This window comes from Tenrec ecaudatus, chromosome 1, assembly GCF_050624435.1.
Source record: "Tenrec ecaudatus isolate mTenEca1 chromosome 1, mTenEca1.hap1, whole genome shotgun sequence".
Taxonomy (NCBI): domain Eukaryota; kingdom Metazoa; phylum Chordata; class Mammalia; order Afrosoricida; family Tenrecidae; genus Tenrec; species Tenrec ecaudatus.
In genome coordinates, this window is record NC_134530.1 from 70,871,203 (window position 1) to 70,883,497 (window position 12,295).

A 12,295-nucleotide genomic window follows, 5' to 3' on the forward strand; every position below is an offset into this window, starting at 1 on the left:
TGCCCCCTTTCTATCTGTGCTGCTCCAAAAGGAGAGTATATAAAGTGCTATTATTCCGGGCTACTTGTTCTGGACGAGTGATGAAAGTGTAATGTACATTGAGATGTATTTTCTTCTTTTTAATTTTGATAACGATTTTTATTTACCTAGCCAAATCTATCAAATAAAAGCAATTTACTCAGTTTTCTTATTCTTTCAGTTTAATAATCTTACTTAATATCTAAAAATATTATACCCTGAGTTGATCAATTTCCCATCATTTTTGATGTACTACGGATCGGCATGCTTTGTATGTCTTAATATCATCTGTATCTCCTTTGAGGCAGGATTAAATTTTAAACCGGAGTTACGAGGCTAGTCATGGTTGGATTGTGTGTGCTTTATTTCATTTTGCACTTTTGGCAGCTACTTTCCATATTTAATCCTAACATTCTTCTGCTACTCTGTAATCCACAAAGGCTCATTTCCAATCTGTCACGAATTTGTTTTCTTTCTTGATATATATTTTGTAACTCTTGTAATCTGAGATTAAAAAAAATTAAATAATGGTTTTGGGGAAGGTTTACACAGCAGTTTAGGTTCTTATTCAACTATTTCTGTACAGATTGTTCAAGGACATTGATTACATTCTTCACAAGGTGTGAAGAGTTTCAGTGTTTCCATTTAAGTAATTTCATTTGAGAAACAATTCTTGACAAAACTTGCTTGAGAATGAGACAGGTTGTGTGTGTGTGGTGAAAATTATGACTATCATAATAAGCTTTAATCACCCTGAAAAAGGATTCAGTTTACATTTTAAACCTTGAAAATAAAATCATCAGGAATGACATAGATTTCAAACATTTCAGTCTTTTTATCAATTTATTTTACTTTATAAAAGATGGCATAATGGACAAATATAAGCTAATTATTACTTCTCAGGTAGTCAGTGTTTCATTGTTTATTTTCTTCCTGTGGGTCATGATAAAAATAATGAAAATTTAAATTTGTACTCATCAGTCTTTAGTAACAGTATTTTCTTCAAGTTCAGTAAATTTGATGGCTCTGAAAGTCAAGTGAATTACTTAATTCTTTTTCCTCCTCTCTCTGCCCCTTATGGTCCTCCTACTCTGTGTTGTAGCTACATCAACCAGTCTTTTGCATTTTTTTTCTTTGTGTGGCATGGTTGTGGAGATATGGTTTTCCCATGTTTATTCATTTCCTCCAACTTTTTTCCATTCTCAGATGTCATTATCCACCTCTCTTTATCAACCTTTTTGTTGGTAATTACCATCAAGTTGATTCTTATTCATGGGGGTCCCATGTATTCAGTGTAGAACTCCTCTATAGATTTATCACAATTGTGAAGAAGGCGGTGGCTGCCGCTGCAGTGTGTGCGCATACATATGAAGGGGCTTCAGAAAGGGTGTGGGGGTACCGAGATGAAAGGCAACAGAATTTTTTTCCTATAATTTGAAGACCCCCCCAAAAAACTGTAATATCTCACCACAGATGGCAGAATATGTAACAGAAAGATCTAAAGGTACATTGAGGAAGAAGTTGCCGTTGGTACAGCTTTGACCCACAGGCACTTCTTCCATGCTGGTACCTGTTGCATAAAGGAAAAGCACCAGTCTTGTGAGGCTTGGCTTGCATAGTTACTTGTGAGGGAAGTGGTTGATGCCTTTGGACACTTGGCCTTTGTCTTTTCTTTGGAAGTATTTTGAGCGTTTAGTCATTTTGAATTATGAGTAATATAGAAAGTGATTACCCCATGGGTCTTTGGGAATGGCAGCATCTCATTTTTTAATGTAATAACTTTGGAAGATTGCATTGTGGAGAAGTGAAAAGAACTGAATCATTTTTTATTATTCAATATAGCGCTTTTTTTGGTTGTTGTTTGAGAATATACTTCAAGACTTTATTTTCTGTTCAGTATTACTTTAATGACTCGAGGGGATATCTTTTTGGCAGACAGTATGAAGTGTGTCAGTACCCTTAACAAACTCATTGTCCTGTAAGCATGAACTTATTTTCCTTTCTCAGCCACTTTGGCCTCTATGCCTCTGCTTATTCAAGGTATTTATATAAGTGGGATCATATAGTAGCTGAATATTATTCAATTATGTAGATATACAACATTTTATTAATTCATCTGTTGCTAGACATACCGTATATACTCAAATATAAGCCGACCGAGTATAAGCCGAGGTACCTAATTATTACCTGGGACACCAGAAAAACTGATTGACTCTGTTGAGTATAAGCCTAGAGTGGGAAATGCAGGATGTCAATTAACACAAACCAGAGGGGAGAGACGGAGTGCAGCCACAGATACATCCTTACCAGTTCAGCTGCTGGCATACGTGAATCACTATGGGTGCCTCTGTGAATTGGAGCCATCCACATCATCGGATGGCTTTGAATGGTTAGATGTGAGTAAACAAACATTCAAAGTCCTGCAGTGTCAGTGGGGCTTTGAATGAACAGCAGAGGAACGGCAATGTTATGCCTCACTGGGGTACTACTGACCCATGTATAAGCCGAACCCCAGTTTCAGCACATTTTGTGCTGAAAAACTTGGCTTATACATGAGTAAATACGGTAGGTTATTTTCAACTTTTGTCTATTGTGAATAATGCTGCAGTCAACATTGATTTACAATTGTGTTTTGGGTATCTGAAGGGGCTTCAAAAAAGTTTGTGGAAATGAGATACCACTTTACAGCCACAATGCCAGCCCAAATTAAAAAACCAGAAAACAACAAATGCTGAAGAAGAGGTAGAGAGATTGGAACTCATATATTGGTAGACTTGTAAATATATACAGCCATTGTGGAAAACGATATGGCGATACTTAAAGAAACTGGGAATTGAAAATCCCCTATGATCCTGCAATTCCAGTATTAGGCATATACCCTAAAGAAATAAGAGACACACACACAATGGATGTATGCTCTCCCATGTTCATAGCAGCACAGTTCATGGTAGCATGAAACTGGAAGCAACCCAAATGTCAACAGTGGAAGAATGGATAAAGAAATTCTGGTACATACACACAATGGAATGCTGTGCATCTTAAAAAACAGTGATGAAAGCATGAAACACCACATGATATGGAAGGGCTTGGAAACCATTATTCTGAGTGAAGTAAGTCAGTCACAAGAGGACAATTGTTGTATGTATCCACTACTATAAGAAACACCAATTAAACAAATCTTAGGGACTAATTCCTGCACAAAAGGGAAGAAGGCTACCTACCAGCCATGAACCATGTATCCCCTCCCATTTGCACACCTCACAAGAGCCATCTTGAAGGAGTTACATTGTCTGGAGTCATACCTTCAAGAGGGGGAAATGGGAGACCATTACTTGAGGCTGTACAACATTGAGACAAGCCTGGGACAAATCAGTGGACCCCCCCCCCCCTTCATACGATTGGAGAACCTTGCCAGAAAAACCAAGCCAAGACCAGGGGAAGGGGATCACCTACAGTTTGGAGGAGACACTTGATAGTTCTATTGGTGAGTATGGTGGGTGACTGGGGAGAAGTATACTCACATTGGGAAGGGGTGCTAAACAATGACTATAGGGAAATTTCAGGGGTGGGGGTCCGATAATGGGCCAGATTTTATATTCCTGGATAGATAACTACGAATACATTTCTACCCAACCCTTAGTGAACCCTGCCATGGACTAAGCACCATGATGACTTTGGACACCGACCTTGTCGCAATGTGGCACAACCCAGGAGCTTATACCAGAAGGACTTCTTATAGAGGTCCAGCTGAATGAACTAGGCTCTGCCTTAAGTTTGCATGCACCCTTGGACTGAGAACTGGGGTAGTCGCATGGGAGAGGAAGCAGAGAGTGGCCACTCTGGGGATGTTGGAGTGGCAGTCATTGGAGCTTGGGGGAAACCCCCAGCTTGGTGCGTGTCAAATGGAAAGGGACCCAGAAGCACCATATATGTAGTACCTTGATGCCCCTCTTTCAGTGACATGACAGGTTTTGATCTGTTGGGCAGGGGTATGTACTTTGAAGAATTCATCTAATAAGTTTCCCCCTGGCAAAAGTCCCTATAATTAGGGCAAACGAAGCTCAATTAAATGGGAGAGTTTACTGTGTAGGGCAACAACTCAGGGGAACTATGCTAGCATAGACCGCTCGTACAGTGTCTGGAGTGCTGTCATTGGAAAAGTTGTTGATTTTATTAGTGCACTCACCTTATACATACTCAGGGGTATGATTGATAAGGTTTTGCTTTTTTGTTTCTATGGGTTTTTATTTTTCTGCCTTTGTTTGTTTTTGTTTGCTTGCTGGTTTGTTGCTATTGTTGGTATAGTTGGCCTATGGGGTTTTGATTTTCCCATAATACGACTGCCAAAGTAAACCTGAGTTATACATATGCTATGGCAAGCAGATGGATTCTGCACTCCCACTTAAAGCTAGCCCTAACCCAAAAACAGTTCCTCACCTTCATGAGATGACCACTGAAGATAAGGGTACCAAAGCAAAGTGTAATGGTGACAGTGTCTGGGGTCTGAAAGGCTTGTATTCAAACAAGCGGCCATCTAAGGGAGGCGTCAACTAAGTCCACATGGAAGAAGCACAACTTGTGATCCAAAGACAACAATAACAAAATTCAAATAATGCAAAGGGAAAAGGATCAGAGCTTAAATTGAGAACATCCAATTTGTAGAAGATTATGGAGGACAGTGGGAGCCCCAAACCCATTTGCAGAGTATCGAGTCAGATTAAGCTGATTGCAGATTCCCTTTAGCCACAGGTAAGGGTCTCAAATAGTTTTACTATCAGATAGAGATCATTGTAATCTTGATTACACTAGATCAAACTTGATACATGGTTAGTTGAGCTCTCTTTTGGCCCAACCTGGATTTGTTCTAGGTGCAAGTATTTCTTGGTAGTTCCATGACAAAAATTTCTTCCGTGGCATTTTGAATATTGATGGTGTTCTTTTCTTTCTTACTCATTATTTGTATAGTTACCTTTATATTATTATTTTATCCTTACCAGTTTATTTTGTTTTTATTGTTTCTGTTGGGTTTTCCAGTTTGTGAAGCACAGAAGGAGTAGTTGCACCGCGATAATAACAGATACAAGGGCTTATAGGGGATGTAGGAGTGGGGATGGGAGATAAAGAGGGTAAGGGATTTGGGGAGCAAATAATGAGTTCAGGAGGGAGCACTGTAACTGAGTGTGATTAAATAACTCATTTAAAAAGCAATTTAACCATGAAAAAAAATGTTATAAAATTGATTGTGGTCATGATTGTACAATTCTTGATATGCTTGAACTATTGAATTGTATGTTATATAGAGTATGTGCCAATACTGTAAAAAGAGTTGTGGAAAATTGAACGAAAAGATAAGGGAATTTAATCACAAGTTTTTTTTGCTGGTCAGATGGTAATTCTGTGTAACTTTTCGAGAAACTTGTCAAACGGTTTTCTACAGTGGCCACCAGAAGTAGCTTAAAGTTCTAGTTTCTTCTCATTCTCATAATACTTGCTATTTATTTATTTTTATAATAACCATTCTAGTGGGCATGAAGTGGTATATCATTGTGGTTTTGATTTATCAGACTTTTGGTAATGTCGTGAAAAGAGGGGAGCCCTCAGTGAGATGGGTAACAAACACAGTGGCTGCAGCAGTGGACTCCAACATAGCAACAAATGGGAGGATGGCACAGGACCAGACATGGTTTTATTCTGTTTATTTTGTCTGTATAAATACAGACATGGTTTTCTTCTTTCGTATGTGGGGTTGCTATGAGTCAGAACCAACTTGATGGCATCTAACAACAATGACAGCAATAGCTAATGACATTGATCATCTTTTCATGTGTACTCTGGGTGTTTTTCTATCAAACTATAATGCCCTATTATCATCAAGCTATCTTTAGTTTTCCTCAAACACATACGAAAGAACAACACATCTATTATTTGTGTTGTACTTTATAAAATCCATACACATTTTTTAATCTAACCATTATAGCCACTATTTGTAAGCCTGAACAGTAGTTGAAATCTACATTTGGTTTGTTGTTAGGTGCTAACTAGTCACTCCGACTTCCTTAGGTATAACAGAGTGAATCATGGCTTGGTCCTGGTGCCGTCCTCCTGATTGTACTTATGTTAGAGCCCATTGTTGCAGCCACTGTGTCGTGTCAGTCCATCTCATCGAGGGCCCTCCTCTTCCATTTCCTTGGTTATGTTATTGGGTTGAGCCTGCATGAACCTAGTTTTCTTAACTTCAAATTTTGTGCTATTTTCTGCATACCGTAATATAAGTATTGTTGTATAATCTAAATACTTTATCATGACACAATGTGAATGCAATGGAACAAACAAAGGATCAAGACAACTTTTGTAAGAATCTCATAGATGGAGCCGGCCGCCGGCTGTGGGGCTGAGGTGGCTGCAGCGGGACTGGAGCGGCTCGCTGGGTCACCCCTCCCTCTGCCGACGCACACCCCTTTCGTCTCCAGGAACCCGCGTTCCCGGCGGAGCCCTCCGGACACCACCCGCGTGTTCTGGGCTGCGCTGCGGGGAGTCAGCCCCAAGGTCTTGGGCTCCGTGCGCCTCTCCCTCAGGCTCCTCCTTTTCCTGCTGCCCGCGAGGCGCTGGGGCCCGGCTGGCTCGGGGGCTGGTCAGAACCATCCTTAATTGCAAGACATGAAGACAGTTTGTTTAAGGATTTATTTGAAGACTATGAAAGATGGGTGCGTCCCGTGAACCACCTGAATGACAAGATAAAGTTTGGCCTGGCTATATCTCAACTAGTGGATGTGGATGAGAAAAATCACTTAATGCCAACAAATGTCTGGTTGAAGCAGAAATGGACAGATGTAAAATTAAGGTGGAACCCCCTGGACTACGGTGGAATAAAAACTATACGTGTCCCTTCAGATGCAATCTAGACCCCAGACATCGTTTTGTTTGATAACGCAGATGGGTGTTTTGAAGGTGCCAGTACCAAAACAGTTGTCAGGCACGATGGCACTGTCACCTGGACCCCGCCCGCAAGCTACAAAAGTTCCTGCACCATCGATGTAACGTTTTTCCCATTTGATCTTCAAAACTGTTCCATGAAATTCAGCTCTTGGACTTTACGATGGATCACAAGCTGATTTGATTTTAGAGGACCAAGAAGTGGACAAGAGAGACTTTTTTGACAATGGAGAATGGGAAATTTTGAGCGCAAAGGGAAGCAAAGGGAACAGAACGGATAGCTGTTGCTGGTACACATCCATCACTTACTCCTTTGTCATCAGGTGCCTGTACACCTTGTTCCTTATCATACCCTGCATCGGGCTCTCCTTTTTAACCGTCCTTGTCTTCTATCTTCCTTCAAACGAAGGGGAAAAGATCTGTCTCTGCACCTCCGTCCTTGTCCCCTTGACCGTCTTCCTTCTGGCGATTGAAGAAATCATCCCTTCCTCTTCCAAAGTCATCCCTCTGGTTGGAGAGTACCTGGTGTTTACCATGATCTTCGTGACGCTGTCGATCATGGTCACCGTCTTCACCATCAACATCTACCACCAGTCTTCCTCCACCCACGATGCGATGGCCCCATGGGTCCACAAGCTCTTTCTTCACAGGCTTCCCAAGCTGCTCTGCATGCGGAGCCATGCGGACTGGTACTTCCCCCCGAGAGAGGAAGCAGAGCATGAGAGTGGATCGCAGTCTTCCAGAAACACCCTGGAAGCAGCACTCGATTCTATTCGCTATATCACAAGACACGTCATGAAGGAGAACGATGTCCGAGAGATTGTAGAAGATTGGAAATTCATAGCCCAGGTTCTCGACCGGATGTTTCTGTGGACATTTCTACTGGTTTCAGTTGTTGAATCTCTTGGTCTTTTTGCTCCTGTAATTTATAAATGGGCAAACATAATTGTGCCCATGCATATTGGAAATGCAAACAAGTGATACTTCACAAAGGGCTGTATTATGACTTTACATACCTAAAGGCACGTGTCTCTTAAGGCACCTGGTTGACATGGATGAAAACGTTAGCTTGAACAGGTTAGCAGCTGCTAAAATCAGCTTCTCTTACTGCACTGTGCATTAGGACACCTGCCTGCCTGACCGAGAGTAAGAAGCGACCTAATCACTTTTGCCCTTTGGAAGCCAGCACCCAAATATTACCTGAGCTACTAGTGAACACCCGGAGCTGTGTCCTGGCAAGTCATTCGACCTAGTAGCAAACAGTGAAGTGCATGTTTTGATTACGCTGAGAAACACCAGCTGTCGTTGAAGACTCATTTTAACACCAATATTTTGTGACGCTGGATGTTTAAGTCTGCCCTGTATCCTCTGACTATCACTGATCTTCAGTGTAATGTGCTGTCATACGTAGTATGATCACAATCTCGTGGGCGGCTGCTTTCTGGAACCCTGTTGGTTCACAGATGAAGAATGGGAATGGGGAACTCCTTGGTCCCATGAGTTTTGTCTTTAGGCCAGGTACCCTGGTGGTCATGTTGGGTAAGTGTTGGCCTAGGAGCTGCAGACCGACCAGCTGCTTTACTGGAGAAAGCTGGAGGCGGTATGGAGGCTGTTTTCTTCCATAAAGATTCCTTAAAGACTTCCAGCCCTGGAACCCCTGTGCAGGGTCACCGCAAGTCGGGAGTCCACTCAGTGGTGGTGGGTTTATTCTTTAGATGCCCATGCTGAATAGCCATTGCGTTACCTTTCTATAGCTCCCTTGGAGAATCATGCACCAGGCAACTCCTTGGACATGCAGCGGCACATTCTTAATGTTAGCTTCAACTCCCTTGGCCACATTGTCTACATTTAATACACCATGTTCTCGATAAATTGTGCTAGTATTTCTTGATCCTTGACCGTGGAATCCAAAAGCCTTCCGAACCTAATGGTCTCTTGAGTGGACTCCAACCCACAGCAACCCTATATCGTTTCTGAGGCTGTAGATCTTTCCAGGGACAGACAGCTTCATGTGTCTTCTGAGGAGAACTAGTGGGTTTAACACGGACCTTTCCACTAGCAGCTTGATGCCTAACCGACAGTGCTGCCAGGGCTTCTTTGATCAGAGATGAGTCCGCTGCCATGACATGAGTCGCATTTTCAAACCATGTCTATGGATGCGCTTAAAGCGTTCTCTAAGAAAACCATCTTACTGAGATTAAAGATGGCACAACAGTCGAATCTGATATAAGCATATTGTGAATATCTGGAATGTTTCCATTTTTCTGTCTCTCTAACAATTACAGTGATCAAGTTTCAGGGCTGCACAGGCTGCTGACCGAAGTTAGTTTTACTATTAAGTCTTTGTATCGTATAACGAATGGATCCCAGACAAACAAGTTCCATTTAAATGTCCCTATGCGACTATGACCAGAAAAGCCAAACCTGAAATGTTGGATTGAATTTAGCCCTTGTAACTCTTGTATGTAGAGTAAGTCACCCATCTCCGTTCATGTCAGCACTCTTTGGAAGGCAGAGAGGCCCCGATCGAATTTGCATTTTACAGTAGGCAGGTGTTTCATGTCATCTGAATGAAATTCTGGTTTGATGAATGTTAAGTTGCTTGTCAGCTATCTTGGCATGCCATCATCCCTGATCACTCTTATATCTCCATTGCTGTTACTTAAGATTTTGATGTATAAATGCAACTTATAAAAATCTTCCACTTGGCTTAAGTGAAAAAAAAAGAATCTCATAGATGTATAATAGCTGCACTTTCACTGATTTCCCTCTTGACTCCTGACCTTGTAATAGACTTACCTTAAAATGTAAATAAGCAGACTAAAACACTACAAAGTCAAGGGTAGTAGTAATAGTAAATTTGTTACATAACAAAGGCATCTTTTGCATTCCAGCAGATGTTTGCTGCCAGAGCTGAGGAAATGACTGCATTTGGGAATAATGGCCCTTTCAAGGTTAGCTTGTCAGTGATACTGAGTCAGATTTCCTCCTAGGTAATGCTTTCTCTCTTAAAAGCATTCTTTCTGATTTACCCTTGAGTATATACTATCCAGAAGGCCTTGTCAGTAGATAATATGTGATGCCAATATATTGTGGCATTAAAATCATTTTAGTTGACCTAGTTGTAATAGACAGTTGTCGTCAGTTTCACTCCAGATGGGGAATGAAGAGCCTATTGTGAGCTTTATAATGGTGATAGTGTTTACAGTGTATTTACTTACTAAACTGATTCATTGACTTAGTCACCAGTGAGTTAGGCTACTGACTACAAAGTCAGCAGTTAAAAACCACCAGTGGCTCTGCAGGAGAAAGTTATAGTCCTGGAAATCCACAGGGGCCATTTCACCCTGTCTGTTAGGGTCACTGAGTTGGAATCGACTTGATGGCAATGAATTTGGAGAGTTTACTCATTTGCCGCCTGCCAGATGTTAGGTATGTCATTGAGAAAGACTGGTTTTTGTTTATTCAGAGATAGAAGTAACTTAAGGAAACTAGTTTGTTAAATTATTAAGTGAAGAGTGAATTGTGTATGACCGAGAAATTAAAGGACTATTTGGAAATATGTGGAGGGAAACTAAATAGGAAAAATTTCCCAGATGAAATGAGGTTTAAACTGAGACCCAATAATGTATGAGAGAGAGAGAGCAAGGAAGAGAGGGTAGGGTAGAGGGAAAGGTGGGGGTGCGGGAGAAAAAGAGATTAGGAAAAGTGATTCAGCCAAAGGGAATAATATGTTTGGTGACCTGAAGATAAAAGAGAGCATTGCATGTTTAAGAAACTAAAGCCTCAGCAAGGCTGGAGAATTGTGGAAATTATTCTGAACAAGTAGGGAGTACTTTTACTCCCCAGTAAAAAAATACCCTGTAGGCTACAGACAAGTTTCTAGACTTTTTATCTATTGAGGAGTTTAAGTTCAGATGTGACCCGGTCCAATCTGCATTTTTAAAAAAGTTTTTTTAAGAAGTTGGATGAATATTTACAGAGTAAATCAGTTTTTCATCCAAAAGTGTATATATATTTTTTATTAGGTCATTGCATTTCTTACAGTGTAGCACCCCTTATCCTACTTCTTCCCATGTTTCATGTTTTACTCCTTCTAACCATTTTGAACTTTGTCTTGGGTAAATGCTGCCCTTTTGATCACGAATGCTTGCTTATTCTCAGGTGTGTGCAACTCCCTAGTATCATTACTCTCCTTATAAGCCTGTCTCTTTGGCTGAAAATTAAATCGTAGTAGTGAGCTCATTTCCACACCTGAGGGTGACTAAGGGCTCTAGTCCCAGGATCTCACCAGTCTCTTATCTGATCAGTAAGCCTGGCTTTAAAAAATTATTAATAATTTTGAGTTATGTATCATGATTTTCTACCCCTCTATCCAGACTCTGAATATGATCCCTTTCAGGCACCATCTAGTTGTTCTGGTCTCAAGTCGTTTTGTTAGTCTTTTGGACTTATTGCCACCAATATGTCTTCAATTTTCTTGACTCTGCTTCTTTCAGGGAGAAATGAACAGTTGCACCTTAGATAGCCATCCACAAACTTGTAAGACCTGTCATTGCTCACCACAGTAGGATATAGAACATTGTCTCAGTGGATTGTGTTATGCCATTTGATCTTGGTGTTGGTGTCCCCTGAGACCATCCATGGTCCTGAGTCCTCAGACCTCATTAATTCATTTGCTTAAGGTAATTCGGTTATGTTTAATACAGTCAACCACAAGAGGACAAATATTGTAAGAGCTACAACTGTAAAAAGTCAAGAAAAAGTTATCACACTAAACGAAGCATTCTTTGATGATTACCAGGGATGAGAAGCGAAGAGAAGGCGGGGGGTGGTGGTGGTGGTGGGGGATGGGTAAATTACTGAGTTTAACTAGGATGAAGGAGAAGGCAATATACCTTAAGAGGGAGTTCAGCAGAAAGTTGTGGGGGCATTGGAACACCTTGGGAAGAGTGTGAGAGTTAAAGGCCACAGGTAAATACTGGTAAGTACACAATCTTGCGGTAATGGTGATCTCTGAGGAGTCATAGACACACAGATTGAACAGGTGTGGAAGGGAGAATGGGCATATGCCCGTGAATATTTGTGTGTGTGTGTGTTTCATGGGGGATATTTCTTCATGTGTATTTTCTTTTGTTGCCAGAGTATCCAGGAATGCAGTAGAGAATAGAGGGACATAATTAAAACAATCTTTTTGATGGCAGTATTTGTTTTGTTAACTCCAAAGGTATCATCCAGCAAATAATCACTAATGATAGGGTTTTTACACTGATTATAACATTAAGAAAGAGGCCTGGTAGCATAGTGGGAAACACGTTGGGTTGCTAACTGCAAGATCAGGAGT

At 41.0% G+C, this 12,295-nt stretch overlaps 2 protein-coding genes across 9 annotated transcripts in view; both read left to right on the top strand.

The window, feature by feature from the left end:
• Positions 1-12,295, top strand: part of MAST2 (microtubule associated serine/threonine kinase 2) — a 188,963-nt gene that overhangs the window by 79,508 nt on the left and 97,160 nt on the right. The gene's annotated exons all lie outside the window — the stretch shown is intronic.
• LOC142435076 (neuronal acetylcholine receptor subunit alpha-5-like) lies at positions 6,795-7,932 on the top strand. Its single transcript, XM_075539713.1, is given in 2 exon segments — positions 6,795-7,109; positions 7,111-7,932. Coding segments are annotated over 2 exon segments (1,122 nt in total). The 5' UTR covers positions 6,795-6,809.